The following is a 26,243-nucleotide window of genomic DNA, read 5'->3' on the forward strand; positions in this document are numbered from 1 at the left end:
CCTCCCCGTCCTTCCCCCACACCTACACATATTATTCTCCTTTTTTTATTCAGCTCGTTCACCCTTCCCTCCTGTCCTGCCCTCCGTTTTTTCCTCCTCTCCCTCTGCTGCCCTATCTTATGTCTCCTTCTCTTTTTGGGCTCCTCTAGCGTAGTCACAGATGCCAGAGTTCTGTTTGCCTCAGCAGGCTCCAAAGATACCTACCTACCCGCTTCCTATCTGCCTTCTGCTACAGCCTCAGTGCAGTGACTCAGCATTCACTTTAATCACTGTCCCCAAATAACCTCCTACATCCACTCCTTTTATAGTTACTTCCATCTTGACGTTATAATGGTTTGTTTTAGAAATACTATATACACTATATATTAAATATTGTATCTATTTTTATACTGTGTGTGTGTGTGTGTGTGTGTGTGTGTGTGTGTGTGTGTGTGTGTGTACACAGTGCTGTTTGAAAGTTTGTGAACCCCTTGAGCATTTTGGAATTTTATTGTGTTTAATTATTAATTAATTTTATCAATACCAATTTCTTCCCTAAAGATCTTTCATTACATTGGTCTATTTCATCAATCAGTTTGGCCCACCTGATTGTTTTTACCTGCTCGATTTAAAGGCCTACTTCACCGGTTTGAATATGAAGGTGTATTGAATTCTGAGATCCTATGTAGTATAAATGTGCAAAAAAAATTAAAATCGGTTCATCCTAGCCTGAGAAAAGGCAGAAAGAGTGTTTTTTTTTAACCCTATATTTCTCTATCTCGTGACATCACAGAAAGAGAAATATAGGGTTAAAAAAAAACTTACTTTGTAAATATTACTGTGATGTCTTTTACTGTGACATCACAGTAATATCTACAAAGTACGTTTTTTTTAACCCTATATTTCTCTTTCTGTGATGTCACGAGCAAGAGAAATATAGGGTTAAAAAAAACACTCTTTCTGCCTTTTCTCAGGCTAGGATGAACCGATTTTAATTTTTTTTGCACATTTATACTACATAGGATCTCAGAATTCAATACACCTTCATATTAGTGTTGTTTTTGTCAACAAAATGTATGACTAAATATCGTCGTCAACTAACCTTTTTCACGTGACAGTGACGAGACTAGACGAAAATAGTCACAGATAATATTGACTAAGAGAAGACTAAAAAGCTCAAGACATTTAGTCGACAGAAACTTGACTAGACTTAAAAGAGTTTAAACGTGACTAAGACTAATAAAAACTAAAATTAAAGTTTGACAAAAAGACTAGACTAAAACTAAAATTAAAACAGGCCGCCAAAAACAACACTACTCCTGTGTTCCCTGCTCTCCTGATACATGCAAAGTCATGTTGAAAAAGTATTTCTTGTTTTCTGAACGAGTAGTAGCCCTGTTTGTGGACGTCTATCCATCAAAACTATGACGTAGGTCCTTAGCAACGGTCATTATACCCCTGTTATTGTAGCTCTAGCATTCAAGCACATTGTTTCTCTTAATTAAACTTGAATGTAATGTACATTTTTTTCTGGCATTGTCATTTGAAGCTATTTTATTTAGGCCTATTTATTTTATATAAATGTACGTCATTAGACAGGAGATTTTGAAACACAAAGAGAAGCTGTCCGAGCTCCACCAGACTGCTGTTCAGGTTGAGGAATCCGGCATTCTTACATGTTTGGTAGCTCAAATAAATATGATGTAAATTCAATCAGAGCGTCTTCCGTGTCTGGTATTGCATGTATTCTTGAGTCTATAAGGTAACAATAATATAATAAGATAAGATAACCTTGTTTGACTTGTGAAATGGGGGACTTAAAGAACATTTTGATTTTGGCTGTACTATACTAGGTAATTGTACTATATTAATTGGGTATAATTGCATTACTAAAAAGACTAAAATACAAAAGTCATTGACTAAGACTAGACTTAAATGTCATCAGCTTTTGTTGACTAAGACTAGACGAAAATAGTCCCAGATCATTCTGACTAAGAGCAGACTAAAAAGCTCACGTCTTTTAGTCAACTGAAACTTGACTAGACTAAAAAGAGTTTAAACGTGACTAAGACTAATAAAAACTAAAATTACAATTTGACACAAAGACTAGACTAAAACTAAACTTAAAACAGGCCGCCAAAAACAACACTACTTCATATTCAAACCGGTGAAGTAGGCCTTTAAGCAATGCAGCTCAGGGTTCACAACCTTTTGCAGATACAACAGTTGGCAAATAATTTGTTTTATCTCTTTTAAAATTGATTTCTGGAAAATAAAAAATTTGAATTGATAAACAAACATCTGTTATTTCATATAAAAATACTGGTATTGATAAAAATTAATTAATAATGGTTAAACACAATAAAATTCCAAAATGCTCAAGGGGTTCACAAGTTTTCAAACAGCACTGTATATTGTGTGTGTGTGTGTATATATATATATATATATATATATATATATATACTGTAAAAGTTATTTCATTGTATGACGTGTTTTGCTTGATGTACTGTATGCATGTGCTTCAGTACTCTCCTCTCAGTAAACTGTATGTCCATCTGTTCTCTAAATCTTTGTTTCACCCCTTTGTTCACGCCGCTTTTGACCTCATTGTCCATCTGTTTTTTGCCTCCAGAAGAACCACTGCAGTAGTGTATGTATAGTTTTGTGTGTGCGTGTGCAGACACCGTGTCAGAATCCATTGAATACTTTGTGATAACACAATATCTTATCTCTCTCTGCTTTCTTGGCTTATAAATAAAGCCGTGATACAATGAAATCACAGCTCCACTCTGCATATGCGTAGGCCTGTTACATTTGTTGTCAAATAGCCACACGCGAGTTTGAGGACAACATACACGGTTTGTAAGCGAGTAGTAAGTTATTGAGACCACCAGCCACTTAGGCTAGTGAAAGATGTGTGCTCTGCTGGCTTTTCTAGCGACTTATACTTTCGCGTAATCACCGGTAATGCCTGGAACACAGATTTCTACATTAAAAACACTATCTATAGCATGTAGCAGTTTAGCTACTGCAAATACAAACACAGCAGTACAGGGATTCGAAAATTAATCAGATATGGGACACAAGCTGGAACAAGCAAGGCCAGGTTAAAATGGTGGGTCAACGTAAATGATCCAAGGTTGAGAGCTGTACCACACGCGCACACACAAACAGATTACTCCAGAGATGATGAGGGGGTGTTTCAGGGGTCAGAATTTGGAGTTCATGGCTTACATTAAGAGGTGTTCTCTTCGCAACAATTATGTTGGCACCCGAAGGGTTGTTCCAAGGGGTCACGAACAAACACAAACACACAGGTCACAGCTGACTGAGACAAAATCAGCCCAAATATCCCAAAGGATTCTTTTAAGTTCAGCTGAGGTTATATGGCTTCAAGAGCTCAAGAACCTCTTAACAGATGGCTTCAACATCAAAGTAAAGTGAATTTTGGAAGATAGAGCATGTTGGTCAGGTAAAATGCTTTATAAAATAATAGCCATTCTGTACAGTTATCTAGGGGTTACAGTGGCGGGCCGTGCCTTTTACACCTAGGCCTTCATAGCCATCATCCCAAAAATCAAACCGCTTAATAGTTAAATAAATAACTTCATGATGACGTCACGGCTATTGTCATTGGATTAACCACCCGATTGCAGCAGTTACAGTAACCTTTAACGAGTGTAATACAATTATATTACACTAATGACACTAAACATGTTGACTAAAACATCAAGAGCATAGGCCAACTAATATTACACACTATACAGCTTGACAAGATGCCGCATCACGAAAATACCCCACGTAGTCTAAAATAATCAATGACCAAATAATCAAGAACAAATTCAAAACATACAGTGCTGTGTGAAAGTTTGTGAACCCCTTGAACCTTTTGTAATTTTATTTATGTTAACCATAATTAATACATTTTTATCAATACCAGTATTTTATATGAAATAACAGATGTTTGTTTATCAATTCAACATTTTTCTTTTCCAGAAATCAATTGTTAAAACAGATAAAACAAATTATTTGACAACTGTTGTATGTGCAAAAGTGTGTGAACCCTGAGCTGCATTGCTTAAATCGAGCAGGTAAACACAATCAGATGGGCCAAATTGAGTGATGAAATGGACCAATGTAGTGAGAGATCTTTAGGGAAGAAATTGGGCGGCACTTGATAAAACGGAGATAAAACCAGGTCAGTTTAGGCTTACCAAAGTGAACCCATACAGGTCAGACATGATAAAAGGGAAACAAATATCTGAGGATCACAGGAATAGAGTTGTGATGCTGCACATTTGTCTGGGGACAGCTATAAATTAATTAAAAAAAAGTTTGAGCTCCATTGGTCCACCGTGAGGCAAATCATCTACAAATCGAGAGCTTTAAGAGTGACTGAACATCTGCCTAGAAGTAGACTTCCTTCAAAAATATCCACAAGCGCCAGAAGTGGACTTCCTTCAAAAATATCCACAAGCGCCACAAGAAAAGAGTTTTTTCAGTTAAAAGCCAACCCAAACATTACATCTAGAGCATTTGGGACAGATGTGCATGGTTCCATAATAAGAAGAAAGTCAAAATGGCTTTCATAGGAGGGTTGCTGAAGAAGCCTCTGCTCTAAAAAAAAGAACGAAAGTGCTTGTCACAACTTTGCCAGAGAGCACCTGGAGATACCTGAAGAATTATTCTGTGAACAGATTAGTCCAAAATTGAACTGTTTGGTCATAACCAAAACCGCCATGTTTTGGGCAAAAACGCAACTCTGCCTACCACCAAGAGAACCTTCTCCCAAGTGAAGAATGGTGGTTTCAAATTGTCTGCAAATCTCCAGATGTAATGTTTGGGTTGGCTTTTACCTGAAAAATCACTTTTCTTGTGGCACTTGAGGATATTTTTTAAGGAAGTCCACTTCTAGGCAGATGTTAAGTCACTCTTAAAGCTCTCCATTTGTAGATTATTTGCCTCACGGTGGACCGATGGAGCTCAACATTTGTTATATGAATTTATAGCTGTCCCCAGACAAATGTGCAACATCAAAACTCTATTCTGAGATCCTCTGAGATTGTTTTCCCTTTTAGCATGTCTGACCTGTATGGGGTCAGTTTGGTGAGCCTAAAACTGACCTGGTTTTATCTTTCTTTTATCTAATGCCACCCAATTTCTTCCCTAAAGATCTCTCATTACATTGGTCTATTTCATCAATCAATTTGGCCCACCTGATTGTGTTAACCTAGCCTGGCTCCGCCCGCCCGCCTACTTCCGGCCAAATTTCATTTTCCCTTCAGTAGTCAGTCTGGGTGTACAGTGCATTTCCCAGCTTTGGCCGGAGAATCTACAGTCGTCCAATCAGCGAACAGAGCGTGTGGCTGAGAACGAAGACGTCAAAGTCGCGCTCCAGTTTCAGTTGAATGCTGCGTTCCTTTATACTCGGAAGAAGGAGATTTCCGACTTGGTAGTTCCGACCTGTCTGTGTTCCAGTGCATCTGCTCGCGAAAGTATGGACGCCTACAACCTTTCTCATCCAAATAACTAAACGTTAGGCTCTAGCAAGTTACCGTTGCCAGGTACCAACTAGATTCATAGACTACAATATGTAGTGAAGTCGGAAATTTCCGAGTTCCCTGTCCAACTGGAACGCACCATCAAAAGCCGGCTCATGACACACGTGACGACCAAACGTGATGCGATTGGTTGGCTAATCCAGAGTGGCACTGGGCAGATCCAATAGTTTTAAACTTCGACAGACACCCGCCTCCAAGTGAGGTGAACGTTTGCCAATCACAGCACTACCAGACCTTCTGTACAAATGAAATTAAGTACGATGGTCTGGTTGGACCAGGCTAGTGTTAACCTGCTCGATTTAAGCAATGCAGCTCAGGGTTCACAAACGTTTGCACATACAACAGTTGACAAATAATTAGTTTTATCTCTTTTAACAAATGATATCTGGAAAATAAAAATGCAGAAAAAGAATAATAAAGAATACAAAAATGACAATACTGGATTTGTTTCAACAGATCTGAACTATTGGTCAGAGCGTGCAAGGCACCTTAGATGATACTACGTTCATGACATTTTAGTGATCATTGTTTCACAAATGATGGATCTGTGTTTACATAGCAGCCTGTTTACCCCACAATTGTAGTTGTACTATCCACATACTTTGCAGTGGTACAACTCTTATTAGTGATACAAGATTGTGTTATTGGTAGAAATTGTGTATTTTGCTAGTATGTCCTGACCAAAACATAGGTTAAATGAAGGTGGTAGAAAAATTTGTGTTTCATCTTTATTATGGTATTGTGGTCTGAGCCCACTGTTGGGGATGGATAGCCTCTATTAGTCCAACAAGAATGTCACCTTTCTAACCTGGATAAGGCTTCTTAGCCGTGGGCACTTAGCCTACCTATGACCCCTTAGTTTGCCCTGCTCTCTAAGCTTTTCTCTTTGTAAAGGTTGGTTGTAATCCCCCCCTCCCTCTCATCTCCATTTGTTTCTGATGGTTAAAGTGGAATGCCACAAGCTTGATCAGCCCTAGGCTAACCCACTCCCCTCATTAGACACCTCTCTTTAGAGTTGGGCCTTTACTATTATAATTTGACCACATACTAAAGCACAAGGAAGTCAACAGATTCTTTTCCTATCACATACTGTATACAAGACCATACAAGGGCCTATATCTCGGGTCAGGATGCTTGTCAAGTTTATAAGGTTATTTTTTTTAACCAACCTTTCCCTTTAACTAATGTTGGACATAGGGGGTCACAGCTTGAACTTGTTTGTGTACTGTCCCACCCACAATGACCTAGAAATTATACCACGTTCTTTTGTTCAACTTCAAGTTGAACTGCATGTTGCAGTAAGTGGGCCAATGTCCTGGAGGCTTGTCTATCCCATGTCATGTTGACTGAGTACTGCTAATTGTTGATGTTTGCTGTGGTCAAGTTGTTTTGTTTTGTATCAGCTTTTTAAATATAATATACTATACTGTATGTCTAGGCCAGGCTTTTATATTATTGATTAATCCGCCATTAGTTTTGCAATTTATAATTTAGTCTGTAAAATGTTATGGCCTTTTTTTTCATTCCCATCACTGTTTTTAATATTTTGTGTCGTTTAACCTACTAGAGATGCACAAATATGGCCAAAATGATTATCACGATTATTTTGATCAATATTGACATATTTTTAACCATGACTTTTAATTGATTTTACTGTCAAAAATATTTTATATTTAAAGAGGAGAGGCAGCAATTAAACAGTCTTCCTTACTGAACTTGCGCTTAGCTTCATATCTGTTGTTCAACTTATTGAAGGTGGCATCAGCGATTCTGGAGAATGCTGGTTGACAAAATCATTTTGTCAAAATCAGTGAAAATCTCCTCACGATCTGCTTCCTCTCCGTACTTTGTGCGCAATGAAAATAAATCAAATCTCAATACAAAGCATAGGCTCTGTAAACTGAGGTTTGTAACAAAGGCGGCCCATCGTAGCTAGCAACATGCCCGTTTACAGAGCTTAGGCTGTGTAAAATCAACAGGATTTTTATTCAGCCCAGGCACAGTATGGACAGGTAGTGGATCATGAGGAGATATACACTGATTTTGACAACAAGCTCTCTAGAATTGCTGACTACACTTTTAATGGAATCAACACATTGTTATTTTTTGTAATGCAACTTTTTCATGAAGCTTAGAAGTTGACGGTTGACCTCATGCATATTGGATTAACAATAGCCTTTCTGGGTACATTAGGAGTTTTCAAGGAGTACACAGCCTTATTACAGGTGAGTAACTTCAGTGATGGCAAGAAAACAGTTTGTATGTCCTTATCTACCCTCATTCAATTAGAACTAGGCAGCTGTTAAGGCATCCTCTGCTTGTTTGCATGAGGTCCTTAATTAGATCAAATTAGACGACGGATTAATTATTTGGGATTTATGCATAAGTGTGTTTTATGATGGGAGAATAAGCCGCAGGTAGAGGATATGAGAGGGTAAGAAGTGAAAAACGAATCTTTTTAAAGGAAAAGAAAGCATAGCAATGTTGGAATGGATCCCATCAAGCCCCTGCATACTTTCCTCCAGGGTGACACCCTTAAGGTTTTCCTTCCTGCTTGCTTCCCTCTGTGCGTGTGCATGTGTGTGCATATTCACATGCTCCATCTCTGTAGGTTTACCAGCACTATAATTTCTTCCTTTTGCCCTATTTTACTGCACCCTGTGGAGCCCCTGTGGCTAGCCCAGTGTGTGTATTTTGCTATATAATTGAGTAAAGAAAGGGGTGTGTGTGCGTGTGTGTGCGTGTGTGTGTGTGGAGAGTGTAACATATACTGTTTTGTGTCTATGCGTGTGAGGAGCTTTTGGAGTTTGTATACTGAAGTAAAGCTCGGCACTCAAAGGCAAGAGGTGCAATCTTAATAATTAATAGCTTTTCTTAATTATGTTTACTTCCTGTACAATTTGGGGCATAATTTGTTAAAGAGGTTATAATGATGTACATGTAATTAAAATTGTATAATCCCTTTCTTGCCAAATGAGGCAAAAATAACTTTCTTTGCTACACTTTTCATCTCAAATACTAAGGAAATAAAAATGAAAGAATGGATAAGAAAGGTTTATTATATCTCTGGTACACAAATGCACACACTCTCTACAATTTTTTATATATATATATATATATATATATATATATATATACACACACACACACACACACACACAGACACACACATGCTGACCCTCAGATACATTGCAGGGTTGTTTTAACAGGTAATCACAGAAACAAAATACCTAAGCTCATTTAAATGTGGAGTCAAAATGTTTGTTGTCAAAATCACTCATTGAATATCTCCTCACGGTCTGCCGCCTCTGTGTGACTGAAAACATAAAACGTCTTAATTCACTCTTGGCTCTATAGTTGGGTATGTTGCTAGCTACGGTGGGACCACTTTGTTTAGTTTGCAGAGCCTAGGCTGTGTATTTACTCTAAAGGCTGTGCCTTTTTCTTTTTTCGGCCCACACACAGTATGTACAGGTAGCGGATTGTGAGGAGATTTTTACTGATTATGACAAAAAGCTGACTTCACCTTTTAACTGTTAAGCCGTCTCTATAAATGACACAATAAAATATTGAACTTGTGGAGTCTAAATGAGAGGCCTAGGACTCTGTTTAGACGGCTCATCACCACTCTAGTACTGGCAACTGTAATTACAGGTTAGACCGTAAAGATCTGGCCATTTTAATTCCTTTCTTGTCCTCTCAATCTACCTTCCAATACTCCCCCTCCTTGTCTCAACTTTCTACCCCCAGCAACCCCACTTCTTCACCTCTCTTACTGTCACTTCTAGGACTATGCCACTCTGGACTCTGGCCTGTCTTATGTTATGTGTTACTTATTGCTCAGACCCTAACTTGATGTACCCCATCCTCCGGCGGCTTTTGTTTAGACCTTTTCCCTCTGGGTATGAACTCTGCCCTTGTAGTAGGCCTAAGGCGCATTAAGAGGCAGGCTCTGAATGACAGGGTGTAGTAGGGGTCATAACTCGCAGGTCATTGGGGATCAGGGGCATACGGGCCAGCTCCCTTCCATAATGGCTCTGTCCTCATGTGTCTTCTTTTTTTCTCTCCCGTATCTCTCTCTCTCTCTTCCATCCCGATCCCATTATTTCTCTTTTCGTAACTTTCTATACATTTTATTTTTCTCAGGAATTACAATTTGTTGTTTAAATATTGTTCGTTAAAGGTACACTATGTGACTTTGGGTGTTCCAGAGTTGGATCCCTGGAACACTTATTTGAAGTTAGGAAGCTGAAAAGTTACTTGTTTCACTGGTGTTGTTTACAGCAGCAGGACCCACAGTTTTGTTTACAAGCATATACTAGTCTTACATTTGGTACCAGGTTCCTCAAAATAATCTCCCTTTGATCTCCCTCAATACTAAAATGACACGTGTATTAAATATGTCTTGTAAACAAACTGAAGGCTTTGAAAATGTAGAGAAATCCCTGGACAATGCGTAGTGCACCTTTTTTAAGATTTCAGTCCTGGTTAGTGTTTGTAAACAACATGTTCGCAATTATCCAGTAATGTAATGACAGCAAACATTCCTTGAGCAGCTTGTTTGTCAGAAAGACAACAAAGAAGCAACAACTGTGTAACGGTGCCAGACACACTTGACATTGTTTTATTGAGGAAGTCAGTCTTTTATTGGCCTCGCTCCATTATGCCATGAGCAACCGCAATCTTGATTTCCGCTTGCATACAATGCATCTAGTAGTAGAATCACATAGTGAAAGGAGTTTGTTACCTCTTCATCTTACAGCTTACAGGCTACTTATCTTCGGTCCATTCATACCAGTCCTGATATGTTGATGACTTAAATTTGAATTCCTACCTATTCCCACCACTAAACCTCTCACGTGTTTTTTTTTTTTTTTTTTTTTTTCAGAATTTGTGTTGGTTTTTATGTGTGTGAGTGAGAGACTGAATCTCTGTGTATCTGAATTTGTATTGCTATTAATGGCTTTTTAAACTGCTGTGTATTCCCAACCACCAACTAATAAACACTCTTCAGGGAGTTTTTCCCGTCTAAGTTTCACGCACTCATGAACACAAAAACAAACTGCCCGATTATCTGCACTGCTTTCTGCTGTCTGATTAATGAGGGCATACAGTCTGTGAGATGAGATGTTGATCCCCTTGGGTACTAAAGTATTAGGAAAAAAAAACTCCAGTCTGTAGTGACAAATACAAGCGTGGGTGTAAACGTCTGACCATAATTGTGTTTATGTGGTGTGACTGCCTGAGGACATGGGTTTTTGCGAGTGGTTTGAACAAAATGGTCTTAACATAATTATCAGCGATGATTGAGCACTTTTGCAGTCTAATGCTCATGAGGCTAGATGAAACACCTGTTGTAGTCAAGAGACTTAGAGCCAAAGCCTTATATCTTCCTTAAAGGAATAGTTAGTTTGGGGGATTGTGATTTTAGTGGACAACATTGCAATGCCATATAATAAATAAATGGCTATTATGAGTCTACTTGCTTGTTGTTGTTTTATTAAATAGGCCTAAACTTACTACAACTTGCCTGGGCCATCACTCAAATGCGTTCTCTGTGCTGCCTCAGGTGTTCATATTGGTCGTGTTGTATGACTCTATACTTTGTATACTTTTCATGAAAATGTTGCAGCCTGCCTTTGGATAAGAAATAAGCAAGCAAGCAATACAGCGAATGACAGAAAGAAACCCATTGGCTTGTTCATAAAAGGTGACCCTGAAAAATATTCCCTAAACACCAGAGAGATCATGTTGGAGAGAATAAGAGAGCGGCAGAAGTGTTTTTTCTCCTGTAACCTCTTTATGTTGAACATGGCGCCTGGAAATCCCCTTCTCTAACTCAAAATGTTATCCTTCCTATCTGTCTCCTCTTTTCTCATCATCTGCCCTACTGTTTTTCTCGCTTTAACCCTTTCGGCCTGTATTTCTGTCTTTATCAGCACACATTAAAAATATCTGTTGTAGTTTATTATAAGTAGTTGCTACTGCAGAGTCTAACCTGATGAATACATGTATCAAGAAAGAAAAATACCACAAACTACATTTCGAGAAACGGAAGAAGTTGTTCCTTGTGGCCAGACAGATCAAATACTATTGGCTGGTTTTACTCTCCTTTGTAATGCCCTTAATTTCACCTCTATGAGTTTGAGGGAATCGGTACACAGCTGCTGAGGGCTTTGAACTATAAACAACTTTGATGTTAGCGATGAAGTAGACTGATAAAATAACTACATGTCCACACCTTCGCTCTACATCTGTTAGTGCCTGAATAAACCTTGTTAAGAACAACGAAATAACAAACAATTCTTTCCTTTGTTCTGTTCCAGCATGTATTTCGGCTTACTTACCTAACGTTTTTTTGTATTGTCAATTGTATTGTACTGTGTAAAATATTTAGTCCCTCAGATACATCCATCTATTTGCATACACATTTTCAAATAAATGGAAAAAAGTGAAATTATATAATACAAGAAAGGAATTGCATGCAACACAATCCGCGTGGGGTGGTGGTTCCTCTCTTAAAAAAGGGTTGAACCTCGGATTGGAGAGGAACAATGCTGATTCCGTCCTGGCCGTGTGTTTTGTGGATTTGGAGAAGTGTATGACCGGGTTCCCCTGGAGATACTGTGGGAGGTGCTGCAGGAGTATGGGGTGAGGGGGTGCCTTCTCAGGGCCAACCAATCTCTGTACGCTCAAAGCGAGAGCTGTGTCCGGGTTACTCGGTAGTAAGTCAGACTTGTTTCCTGTGGGGGTTGGCCTCCACCAGGGCTGCACTTTATCACTAATCCTGTTTGTGATATTCATGGGCAGAATATCTAGGCAGAGTCTTGGTGGGGAGGGGTTGCGGTTCTGTGGGCAGAGGATCTCCTTGTCGCTTTTTGCGGATGATGTGATCCTGATGGCCTGTGATCGGTCTGTGACCTTCAGCTCTCAATGGATCGGTGTGCAGCCGAGTGTGAAGCAGTTGGGATGAGAATCAGCACCTCTAAATCTGAGGCCATAGTTCACATGAAACCGATGGATTGTATACTCCAGGTAGGGAAAGAGTCCTTACCTCAAGTGAAGGAGTACCTCAGGGTCTTGTTTGCGAGTGAGGGTCAAATGGAGCATGAGATTGGCCAGAGAATCTGAGCAGCAGGGTCGGTTATGCACTCGCTTTACCGCACCGTTGTGATGAAAAGAGAGCTGAGTCGGAAGGCAAAGCTTTCGATCTACCGGTCGATCTTCGTTCCCATCGTCACCTATGGTCATGAAGCCTGGCTAATGACCGAAAGAATGAGATTGTGGGTACAAGCCACCAAAATGTGTTTTCTCAGGAGAGTTGCTGGCGTTTCCTTAGAAATAGGGTGAGAAGCTCAGTCATTCTTGAGGAACTCGGGACAGAGCCACTACTCCTAAGTGTCGAATGGAGCCAGTTTACGTGGTTTGGGCACCTGGTAAGGATGCCCCCTGGACGCCTCCTTTGGGAGGTGTTTCAGGAGCATCCAGCTGGAAGGATGCCTTGGGGAAGACCCAGGACTAGGTGGAGGGATTATATCTCCAAGCTGGCCTAGGAACGCCTCGGGATCCCCCAGTCAGAGCTGGTCAATGTGGCCCGGGAAGGAGAAGTTTGGGGTCCCCTGCTCAAGCTGCTGCCCCAGTGACCCGACTCCGGATAAGCGGTTGAAGATGATGATGATGATGATGATGATGATGATGATGATGATGATGACAATCCGCACAAATTACTTGGATTCTGATACGTCTTTAATTGTTGGCATTTGCAATTCAAACGTTGATTTTATACATTGTTGTTTGGGGTTGCACTCATTTGTAGATAGTAGTGCACCATCAAATGCTATTTGACTGCCTGTGTGCTAGTGTGCCGGCAATATCTTACAGGGAGCACAGCCACCAATCTTTGTTTTCCCTTTTAGTCAAGTTATCAGTTTATCTGTAGTTACACAAGACACCGAGGTGTTATTGCACCATTTCTCTCTTTTCCTCTTTTCCTACCAATTGTTTTCCTTCCTTCCTGCCCCTCTCAGTTCTTTCACTATCACCTTGTACTTTTCTGTCTTTTTTATAATCTTGTCATTGCCCAGTGTTTCTTGTTCCTGCTCTCCATCTCTTTGAAGGCAGTATCCAGTAGTAAAGGTTAAACGGTCCTTTGTGTTGTGTGACCAAACAGTGTGCAGATAAAAGATATGGGATGGAGGTTGTCCAGTAGGCTAAAATAACAAATAACTTCACAAACTCTCTTTGTCGTCCATTGTTTTGTGATAACGACCAGCAAAGAGATTATTATTGCTTCTAGTTTAACAGTTAACTGCAGTAATAGGCTGACGATACCTCAGACATTTTTTATTCTACCATTTACACAATGTGGCATCAGCATGATTACTGTTCAAGTATTTCCATTGCCTTTGTTAAAACTCATGCCAGCTCTAACATTTCCACTTATTTATATATTTCCTCTAATTGTTTTGGCCACTTGGTGGCAGGCAAACTAACTAAATTTACTGGACCTTTTTTAAGAGCCTTTTTGCTGGAAAAAAAGAGAGCTGTGTGAAAACAAGTTAAAGTATCAAACAAAAGGTTGTGGCCATGAAACCCCAGAAAATGGGGGGAAAAACATACACTGAACCGCTCCGAATGCATAGTTGGCTATAAAAACAATCCATTACCCAAATCTGTGCAATCCACACTGCTTCAGCTTTTTATCCCTTACCACTCCAATGTGTGAACACTTTTTTCCCGACAATCCCACATGATGCTATGATTATTTACCAGGAAGCTACTGTTCGATGTGATTGATCAGTCTGTCCCTTAATCAGCTGAATCACACAGGTCCTGACCAGATGAATGCTACTAGTTACTAGATGGAGGTTTAAGGAATTGCCTCCCGGGATACAATCTTCCTGGAATCTCCATAATCAATGATTGGACATGTTAATAATCAGTAGTTGGTAAACTACAAAATCCAAGTAAATTTGGTATTTGGGCATTTAGTTAAATATGTATGAATACAGATACAACATCATTCCAGGCATAGCATTCTCTGGTTCAGGTGTCACCTTTTTTGGAGGTCATGCTTGTAACAGAAATCTGAATCCAGTACATGTAACCTGAGCTCAGTTTGGTAGACTCTTCTCTGGTGTTTATTAAAAAAGAACACATACAAAATGTTCAATACAGGCTCTTTGGTCATCATGTTACATGTTAAGTTTTTTCTAATATTTGAAGTGATGGCCAACACCTCTCTCATTACTCCAGTAAAACGTCAGGGTTTCTTGCTTGTCTTAATTTATTTAGCTCAGATTCAATTTCCATTCCATACAAAGTGTCCGCCATATTCTTTGGAAGAGCACAGAGGTCATCATATCCAGGTGTCCCATTACAGTTGCAAAAAAAAACACATGGTGCAAATGCAATTCATGTCTCATTTTCTGTCTTGCTGTTGGGGACTTTTTTTAGGGCAGCCCTAGTGTTGATAAGGTAAGGCAGGAATGGAATCTTCAAGTTGGTCTCTTAATGACTCCTCCTCCTCCTCCTCCTCCTGTATTCCTTCCCTCAAGATATTTTCTGTGTTTATTACTTAGTTTATGTCTGTCGATTTGTTCGCCCTGCGTAAATGATGAGCACTTCAAAGCAGCCATAGAGAAGCCAGTGTCGGTGAACTCCCAGGCCACAGGATCTGCTGAATGCAGCCCTACATTAGAGCTTATTCATTCCCAGCTACAGGTGTGCTTCCTCGCATACTCCCTGTGGACAGCAGATGCTTCAAACACACTAAAACACAACCTTCAAAAGGCTGTGTGTCATCAGCATTAATTCCTGGACACTGAAGAATCAGCACAGTACTCTGTCATCTGAAACTGACTTTGACAGTGAGAGAGACAGAGAGAGAGAGAGAGAGTGGGCAGTAAAAAAAAGACACACTGTCATTCATACCTTCTCATTATATCCCTGAGTCACAGAGAAACCCCGGAGCTGAGCTCACCCAACACTGATATTCTCAACTGTTTATGTGGTTGTGATTTTGACAAAAGTTTAGGTTACCACATCGCAGTGTTTGTGTTATGTAATTTGTTTTCATATAGTTGTGTGTGTGTGTGTTTGTCTGTTTGTGAATGCACTGCACATGGGAAATGCCTGCTGGGTGTGTCATCAAACAGACAGTGAGGCCATCAGTTATACCTATAATTACAACTTAGACTGTCTGACACAATCTCGACCCAGACCCGCTCTGAACTTAACAATTCTTTGCTATACACGCAGTATGTTCAGGAAGTGTAAGAATGAGTGTACTATCTAAAGTGCCAATGTTATAACGTGCTTATGGTGACCTTTCTAACAATTGGTGAAATTGTGTGCTGATGAGATAAAGTCACTTTTACATATATTGTTAATGGTATCTTTCATGTTTGCATATCCACTTGCCACCCTAAGTCTGAACGTACTTCCTCCACCAATGTGTTTCAATTCAGTTTGAAATACACTAGAAGTTTCAGTGTGACAGTACAACCTGTGCTAGAACAAGCTACTTTGTGTGGTGAAGCCGCAGTTAAAAGGCCAGACTGATTATGTTACAATGGCAGCAGTTAAGATTGAAAAGGATCCAAGATTAATTCATTTCGACCAGTTGCTTTGATCGCAAGCCAACTTCTGTTGAACTGCAATGAGTCAGAATAACCAGTATTGTTAAGGCTATGATTTGACTTTACAAAGTAAAGAGACTTTTATTAACAATGACACCGTGAAGTTGAGTGTGGAAAGGTGGAGCAAAAGCTATTTGCAATTAAAGTCTGCAAAGTGCCCCCCCCCCCCCCCCCAAGGTGCTGCACTTTGGGGTTTTTCAGTTGACATTTGAGGTATACTGCAGTTTTATACAGTCAGTGCGTCTCCATGGCACAACTAGATTGGATTAAGACATATATCGAACTAGACACTCGAACGGACCGTGTCACTTCTGAGTATACATGGTCGTTCAGAATTTGGATAAATGTCCGATGCATGGCTGTCTCCACTATGCAAGGTGGCGCTGTAGCCCTTTCAACAAGTGGTTCAGAGCCACGCCCGGTTATTTATATATATAAATATATATTTATATATATAAATATTTATATATATTTATATTTTTATATACAATCTATGCAATAACCCTATTGTTTTTTTTACGTTGTCTCCTTCCACTTCCTTGTTAAATCCTCCACGGGGATTCTCGAGCAGGCGCAGAAGCAAACTCTGATATGCGATGTCCGATCCCTGTATACATGCAGAGAGAATGCCGACAATGAACGAGTTATCTAGGTGTTCTTATCCGACTTCTCTTGTTCGTTATTGTGCCGATTTGTGTGCGAAGTAGATCGGATAAAGATGTTTACATGCAGTTTAAAAGTCCTGTTGAAGTCTTATTCGTTTAGTTACCCGATTTATGAGTCAGCATGTAAACGCACTGAGTGATACCCAAAGAGGAGTCCAGTCAAAGAATGACTGGGTCATGTAGTAGTCAAGCTAGCCTCCAGTCATACCGGGCCCTCCCTACTTTCCAGCAGGTTTCAGGAGGCTGGATTGATGACTACACGGACCAATCAGGGGCTGCCTTTCGCGAAACAGATGAACCTATGTCTGAACGCGGGCCCTGATGCTCCTCTCCACAGAGATTGGAGAAATTACCAGAGTGATCCACGGGAGAGAAAACGTATGTTAAGCTGGCGAGAGATCAGGCTGGTCTCACCAGGCTAACAACTCCCCTCTCCTATTGGCAAGCTTTTGATGAGCTAGACTATGCTGCCATTAACCCAGACCCCTCATACTGTAGTTTTAAATAAAGCGTAGCATGTTCAGGGATAGGCTGCCCCGGGGTAAGGGGCTACACAGAATCCTAAGATGGATAGACAATTTCTATATGTTTCAGACAATTGTCCGTAACTTGGGTTGTTCTTTGCAGTGTATTTAGACTGTGTGAGGATACAACTGACTGCTGGGTGGCAGCTTCTGAAGGAGTTGTAGAACCTGCAATAAATCATGAGCAGGCATACGCTCACACAGTCATGAGGACCTTTTCATTACAACTCTGACTCATACAGAAACTGCAGGTGAGCTCACCAGTGCTAACGCATCCGTAAAGTGTTTGTGCGTGCCAATGTTTGACTTTTTTGGGCTCTATGAGTAATATATGATGCTAATTGTCTGTGTTCTTAACCAATCATCCAAGAGGAGAGTGGCGTTGCTTAGAGGAGGTTTACATGTGTTAATAGGGTTAGCTATGTAGGTACTAGTAGGAACTTGACTAATTTCCCCTCTTAATTTATTTAAAAATGCCAAATTTTCTCATTCAGTACGTGTCTGGGTGGCTAACGAGAGACATGCTGTGACACGTGAGTGTTTTTGAAGTTGGCTTTTGTCTGTGGAAGGGAACCTCTCCTTAACCGATGACTGACAGTGATTGAGATAGATCGGAGGGAGGGAAGGAAGGAAGGAGCAAAAGAAGGGAGGCAGAGAGAGAGAGCCATGGGCTATACAAAGGTAGGGGGCTAGGCTCTGGGAAGTAGAGTTTTTTTAACATCAAAGATAACCCTAGTTCAGGACCTTGCATTACGCTGGAAAAGACTGCACTTAATCATTGGCTCTTCCTGTTTGGCAAAAGCCTTATCCCTTAAGCATGTGTTCAAACACTGTTACAAATGAGCCCCTCACATGACACAAACAGTGACAGGCTCGCACTGACATGCATCTCAGCCTCACTCCTCAAGTCCAGTGACGCACTAGTTAAGTCTGACTCCAAAAAAGAAAATGGCCAGGACTTAATAACTTACTTGGATGAAAGAAGAAAATGATCAACTGTAATTCAAAAAGCCCCTTCGGTACAGTTGAATAACAGCTGGAACAAATGATGTTCGCCAATTGGTGCCTATTTAAAGGTGGAGTCCACAATTCTGGACAATGCTTGTTGTTAAAATCACTTTTTGTCAAAATTGTTTATTATCTCTTCTCTTAAAAATTATCCTGTGTTAATACAATGCCATAGGTTCTGTAAACTGGCATGTAAACAAAGGGGCCCCATCATAGCTAGCATCATGCCACTTTACATAGCCTAGGCTGTGTTTAAGCACTGACTCTCTTCCTAGCGTACACACTGTACTTTCAGGTAGAGGATCGTGAGGAGATATTCATCGATTTTGACTCCACCTTTAATTCCAAAAGCAGACATTGAGCAGCATTAGCTTCGAAAAATATCTGTGTCTCTATCAAATGTACACAGCTTTTCTGCAGTTTTGCACTTGTTAAGTCCCCATGGACTGCACATTACCTTTTTAAAGGGTACACTCATGTTATATGTTCCATACGCCCGGTCTGACCTTGGTAAAACTGCTTTTAGCCACAGTGCCCGTGACTCCTGGAACAGCCTACAACATCAAATTAAAATAAATACACTTATATCTGTTAACCAATTTAAACTTATTATTTTGAATCAGCCCCACTCCACTTGTAACTGTTTTAATTAGGCTATTGTTCTGCTTAATTCAATTAATCTGAATGTTTTAATTGTTGTTGTCTCTTTATAAGCTTATTGTGTATTCTCATTGTATATTGTATTTCTGTAATTGACTCGACGTCATTGTAAAAGAGGGTCACCCCTCAATGATCTTTCGAGGATAAATAAAGGAAAATTAATAGTACTGCGGTACTCCAATAGCATTGTCTGCCTCACGATGAACAGTGAACCAAAATGTATCCAAAACAATGCACCAGAACCATAGACACAGTCATTCTTTTCATCCATGCATTCTTCCTCATTGTCAAAACCTGGCCTCTACATTGCCCTCAATATAATCCATATATACTTTATATTAAATATGCGGTGTTCTCGTTTTTAAGAACAATGTGAAATGCAGAAGGCCTCGCTGCCAACCCAAGTCCATGGTGGGGAAGACAAGGAAAATGTATCAACACCTACAGAAGGACAAAAAACCACTGGGATAGGTGAGTGTTTTTATCTTATGCCTCTACATGTGTATCTTTACATGTTTAACCGCTTCCTCACTCTACTTTTGTGCGTGGAAGTACAACATTAAACAGTGCAACAGGTCTAGACCGCCCACATCCATATATCTTTACCTGACTGCTGAATAGTCCCAGCTAATAAAGGGTAGACAAAAAAAAGGTTCTAAATCACTATTAATCCAACAGGTTCAACGTAGGGCATAGTTGCATGCAATGAGTTGACAAGTACACGCCTGCATAATAGCGCAATAAATCAGTTTATATTCCAATCCTTGCATTGGATACCTTAAAGACTCTTAAGACCTTAAACCATACCCTAACAGGATGTTAGAGCAGCTGTATTGTATGAAAAGTGCACACTTCCAGCTTTTCCACCGTTGTGAATCACCCATCACCAAAACACACTGTAACTGTCTGCACTGTCGCCTCAAGTGAAATTGTCAAATAAATTTGTTGAAGAAAGACGGTTGCTCAATAACCAGTCAAATTAAATTGGCAAATAAAGCTGTCACACATTTGCACTTTTAAGACTTACACAAAGTAAGTCTGTTTCCTATTTTAATTTAGTCGTGCTTGCTCTGGTTATACATTGTTTCTTTTTTTTACCTTGATCATACAGTGGGCATTGTAATTTTGAGGCTGTTTTGCCTAAGGTAAAATCACTGATAACTCTTGCTCTACAATGCAAATTAATAATAATTATAAGTTGAGTCCGGGAGTGAACATGAATTGTTAGAATGCTACATGGTAAACCAAATCAGGTTTACTTTTCAATACACAATCCACAGGGGGGGGGAACAATCTAACCCACAATTTTAATGTCATATTCTTCTATGTTAATAAACATGGGATACAGCTTCAGTGTGTGTCTGTGAGTGTATGCACGAGTGTGCTTGCACACAAAACACAGACAGTGAGTGCATTGTATAAGAGGCCATTTGTGTTCACAGCTTGCCTAAGCAGGCAGATTCTTCCCCCTGAGTAAATATGGTGAGCCACTGATAACATTCATTGGTATATAACAAGCACACATTCACACACCAACACACACATACACCAATGCAATTCACTAGGGGTATGCCTGTAATGGAATGATAACTTATTTTGTTTTCCCAATATGCAATGCTTACAGTATCATCACAGGGTTGTCCTCTGGCATTTGTAACTGAGTGGTGCTCAGGCCCTGGAGGACTGAAAAAATAATAGGAGTGCGACTATTGTAAGATGGAGTTTTTGTATTGTCATACCATCCATGGCATTATCTAATTTAAAGGACCTTGCAACACCAGAAGAAAGCTATTTATAAAGACTGGTTGAGAACCCGAAATAACAGATTTTAGTCCCAATGATTTGATTTATGATGTTGACTCACTGTTGTTTCCCTTGCAGAATCTGTTACCAAGGCTAAAGGTGCACTGACCAGGGTGATGCATCTGGTCCAGCGCTACCTGTTGGACCCAATGGGTAGACAGAGAGTTGCAGAGAAAGGTTCTAAAACTCAGGCCAAGCCCAGACAGCGTAGTCCTGCATCGGCTAGAGTGTCCAAGAGTCGCACCTCCGCTTCACTAACAGAAGCTCAGGTAAGGCTCTGTTAGTTTAGTAGAAAATCATGCATGACACACCCCCTTTTGCAATCGTCGTGATGACTTTAAATTTTTATTTTTTTATTTTTTGCAAAGACAACTTGATAACATAAATGCTTTCACTGAAGAAACAGATTATATTCCTCTTGTTCATTCAAATTGTGGCATTATGTCTTAACCTATTGATACCGGATGCTGCGCGACGCAACATTGTATCTCCTTTTAAAACCATGTGACCACCCAAATGTTGTGTGGTTTGCCGAAAATCACGTCAAACAATAAATAAATAAGAAGCCGGCTGTGTGTTCACGTGAACGGCGATAGTATATTACAGAACAGTTAGTCGCGTTCGGAGCGCAGAATTTAGGTCTACTATAGGCTACTGACGAAAATCACATAACACATTACTTCTATTTAGTAACGGTATGTATTAATTTAGGCTATATTTTGCTGCTCCAACTCAAATTCAGCTCAGCAGATAGTGAAGTTTCAGTTTCCTATACAGCCGTTTGAACCAGCTGATCAGCTCCCGACTGTCGGGAGTCAGTCGGCGTTCCAGTTGTACTGGGAAGTCGGATTCATGGTGCCAGTGATAACTGAACTAAATTATAAAATAAAGCCATCTCTTCCTCCCTCTATCTTTCTATCTTTCTCTCTCCACTGCACACTCAGTCACTACTATATCCATGCTTAAAGGAAGCAGGATTAGACCCTTATTTAGCACATTATTTTTAAATATTTTATATAATTTTGTTTTGTTTTTCCCATCAAATTGATGATTTTTAGAAATATGTGTTGGTATGCAAGTGCTAAGTGAGCATGTTTTTAATAAAACCTGTGAACCTTACCTTTTTAAATGTATTTTATATAATTTTTCTATGTGCTACACATGCTTAGATATTAAGGTTTTGGTAGACGTCAACAATTTGTAGTATTTTTTTTTCATAAAACCCTCAGGCGATAAGGACATGTATCCTAGATTGTCTTAGTCATCAATGGGTTAAGGCAGTTGCACACCGGGCGCGACGCGAATAAACGTCACGGAAAAGCGAATCATTTGGAATGTGAATTTTGACGCGTCTCCTTATCGGAAGCGACGTAATGTAGTTCGATATTCTTGTAGTATGCTCTATGGTGTGGCCTTTTCACTCCACTGTAATAGTTAGAGAACATTGATCCGTCCATCCGGAGACATTCTCAAAACCAGCATTTTTCTTCAGCCATTAAAGAAATCAGGCTCCACTGAGAGCCAGCAGGCTGAAAGCCCTGAAACAAAGGACTAAGTGTCTGACACTTCCAACAGCTTAATGTTGCTTGTTGATGCCAAATCCTCTTGCTTAATCAGACTGGGCAGCCAGACTCACTAAGTTGGCATCTAATTTAAAAGGCTATTGACACCACAGGGCTTATCTCCCCTCGTGCAATGTGTAGTTGTCATAATATTAGGAAACAAGGCGTTTTTTCTGAATGTGTAATTTGGTGTGTTTTTGTTCTGAGAGATGTATTAGCATTGGCTTTAAGAAATGACGGCCCATTGCAACAATGCCCTCCTCCTCATGCCACTTCTTGCACCCGGCTGTCCCCAAAAACTTCAACAATTTCTATTTTAATTATTGTAACATTTACTTCATGATATGATGATTCAAGTCATGTGAAAACACTCTTTGGGATAACAGCTCTGTACACTAAGATTTGACACCTCTGTGTTACACACATCCATTGCCCATTGGTAAATCACCTGCGTTGCCATAGCTTGGGGCCGTGAATGTATTCATTTTTATTATGTAACTATGGGTTTGATACATTCAGAAAAGAGGGACTTGCAAATTAGACAACGGAGGCAGCCAGTACGGGTAGTGAAAGTGTTAACATGATAAAGGAAAAATAGGACGTTACTAATTCTGTTGGATAACTCGTGGGATTGGCCTATTTGTTTACTCTGCCACTCAGGATACAGTATGTTTGGGAAGGGTGTTTGCAGTTTAAAAATACAGCTGACTTACGATGTGTATTTCCTCTGTTGTTAGAATGTATCAGAAATTGTTATTTTTCTGTTTCCCCTGTGACCCTAAATAGTTCTGTTTTTATATTGAAAGAAAGCATTTGGTACATTAATATACAGTTTCAGAGACGGCCTCCACTCCAACTCTAGGCCTCTTAGATCATCTAAACAATAACATGGAACTCTCCCACCATCGAGGCTAGTTGGGAAGGGAGCTGTGGAATAGCCTAGCACTACCAATCCAATGCTCTCCCTCCACACCACACCAGGGGTGTCAAACAAATTTTCACAAAGGGGCCACTCTACGAAATAAAAATCACACTAAGGGCCAGATGTGTAGTTTACTGACACAACTTCTTTTAATCCCCAAAGTAAAAACAGCATATCTATGAATATATTGTATATAGCGTGCGTACATACAAGGGCATAGGCCAGGTATTGTTTCCTCATTTGGGGGGACAAATTATATTTTGGTATTGCCATGCACTTTATCATTGCTATTATTTTTTGTGTTTGGGCCTTTTGATGTATCTTTTCACTACTTTCACTGTGCTGTTTGTGCTTTTTTTCTATTGTACTTTTTTCTCCCTTTTTTTCCAGATGAAATCCAGGAGGCGGAGCCAGTCAAAAAGCGGAGCACAGCAGCCAATCGTAGTGCAGCAGGGGAGCGGCGATGATGTCATCATGGCCCCTGTCACTGGGACGGACACAGCTGGTTATGGCCAAACTGACAGGTGAAGACGCATGTTAATCATTGCAAACACTCAGCTGTCAGCTCTCTCCTGAACTGTTTGTTTTTCACATTGGACTGAGTGCCTGCACACATGAATGGCATCTGCGGGCCCCTTTATGTCAATTGTAGCATGTTACTGCTAGTAGTCTATCCCCCTCCCCTCCCACACACACCCTACGCTGGTGTATTGCATACAGCGGATTGGCACAACAATACCTGTACAATAGGTTTGCATTACATCACTGTCACCACACAGTAAGTCCTTTTTCAGTCCATAATGTCATTCATACTATCTTAGTGATAATACATATCTCAGTTACTCTTCCTTTTCTCTAAACGGTATACTCTTTTGTTTCTCTACCATTGCACATATCCATAACTTTAGGCTCCTATTTCTGGTCCAGCAGCACTAGCAGCACTCTTAACAGTTTGGTGTTTACCTGACTGGAAATGTACTTTGCTTGTTCCTGGTAGTTGCTCAAAAACATGAATAAACATAACACTCTCCTAGCAGCTAGATTGGTTTGAATCTGCATAAAACGCCAGGAACTTTGGTAAATCAGTCTGTATGAATCCATTAATGAATACCACCGCCACCACCCTGGATCATTACTGCAGAGGTCCCGGCCCGAAAAAAAACAAGCCGAAATGTGTCGAAATAACGGTGGAAATAAATCGCTCACTTTGTTATCAATGACACATTAAAAGAGAAACTACAATCTCAAAAGTGCGTCAAAATAATCAAATGTTGAGCTGAATGTTGTGCAGTGTCTTTTTCTCATAAAGATCAGCCTACTACCACCTGTATACATATTTAGACTTTACATTTTAGAAGCGATGAATGAATGCAGCCCCCGTGCTGCAGAGTCCCCCCCAGCTGCTCCAAGACGGAGCCAACTGCCCTTACGCCGTCCCATGCAGCGCTCCAAAGTGGCCCGTGTGCGCACTATTACGTCATCCAGCTGTGCATCTGTGCCTTTCTCTCTGGCACACCTGTCCCAAGTGTGCCGTGGCCAAGGAAGTGTTCCGTGCTGGAATACGGATGGCCTGGTCACACTAGCCAAACGTTCTAGACTTTAGTTTGCAAATGAGCTCGGGCACGGAACAGAGGCCCTAGTGTGAGTGCGCCCTGAATCAACGCTCCAACTCAGTTGCACACCATAAGCTGCACATTATAAAATGATTAGTATGTCTATCTCGGTTTGAACAAACACTGTATTAGAATTATCTAATAACAACTGTCGGACAAAGTCATAGGCTACGCGGCACAGCTGGCACTTCGAGTCCATGCTGTTTCCAAACTTTTAAAAGTGCCTGTTTTAGCTCGTCTATCTTCATGTGCACATCATTGGAAAAACAGTGGGGAAAAACAAGCATTTGGATGTTGACCTGATTGTCCCCCTTCTGTTTTCTCAGCACACTTGCCTCACAAGTACTTACTGCATGTGTTCACGTCTGTTTAAGTACAGACTGTAACATATACTCAGTGCTTGAAATGGCATCTTTTTTTCGGAACTCAGTTTAGTTATCTACCGATTGAAAATTCTACAATTTCCCCATGTTTTAGGTCTTGCTTCCCTCTAGTTAACCAGCGTATCCTTCAGCAGCACTTTGAATTTCACATCAGTCTCCTAATCCTCTCATTGTCATGTTGTTTTTTCCTCTTGACAGGCACACTGCTCCAAACAAAAGCCTGTCACTCCTGTGTTAGTGGTGCGTGTGTGTGCGCGTTTGTGTGAGTGAGTGAGCGAGCGAGCGTGATCACCATTTCTCCAATGTGTATGCATGTACGCATGTCCTCGTGTTTCAAGCATACTCGTCATTCCACACAGATTTAGTCTTTGTGTTAATTGGTTTGGATTGTTTTAACCAGGCTGTGGGTCAACTGGGGTCGTCGTAGGGTCACCAAAAGGATTATTATAATAAGAAAAATTAGAAGTGAGAGGATGGACCATGCTTTCTGTCAGGTCTTAAAATTACACATCATGACGGGAGATGGAGAAATACATTAGCTTTAAAAATACAAAGTTAGCCTCTTCCCTCTTGCAGACGAGGCATCAATAAGTCACACACAGTCCAATTGTTTTATCCCTGCATTCAACTGAGGGCGTTTGTTCATCATCAGAGATAACTATTATTAGTGTTTAAGTGATCCTTATTGCCTAATACAGACATGATAGGTCCTTTTATAGTATTTAAAAAAATGTTACCCAATGATTGTCCTCGGTATGGACACAGGGGTTTAAACGCTGACAAAGAGCACTGCATGTGCATATCAAACAAAAACAGTGGGGATCAGACTGTAACCTAAGTCATCTTTTAAATATGATGCCTACAAGGAAAAACAAGCATACAGCAGGTATACAATTCCCATGGCCAATCAGGTCATTTGGCTG

The 26,243-nt window shown here is 40.3% G+C and overlaps 1 protein-coding gene across 1 annotated transcript in view; it reads left to right on the forward strand.

Annotated features, from left to right (window-relative positions):
- LOC307251053 (uncharacterized protein) overlaps nt 1-26,243 on the forward strand; it is a gene marked incomplete at its 5' end in the record, with an annotated part of 63,028 nt that overhangs the window by 19,989 nt on the left and 16,796 nt on the right. Inside the window, 3 exons of the mRNA XM_080028361.1 lie at nt 19,404-19,508; nt 20,919-21,109; nt 23,715-23,848. Of these exons, the coding sequence (XP_079884487.1) occupies nt 19,404-19,508; nt 20,919-21,109; nt 23,715-23,848 (430 nt within the window). The remainder of the gene's footprint in view (nt 1-19,403; nt 19,509-20,918; nt 21,110-23,714; nt 23,849-26,243) is intronic.

This window comes from Ammodytes marinus (genome assembly GCF_949987685.1).
Source record: "Ammodytes marinus genome assembly, chromosome: 5".
In the NCBI taxonomy this organism is placed as follows: Eukaryota; Metazoa; Chordata; class Actinopteri; order Uranoscopiformes; family Ammodytidae; genus Ammodytes; species Ammodytes marinus.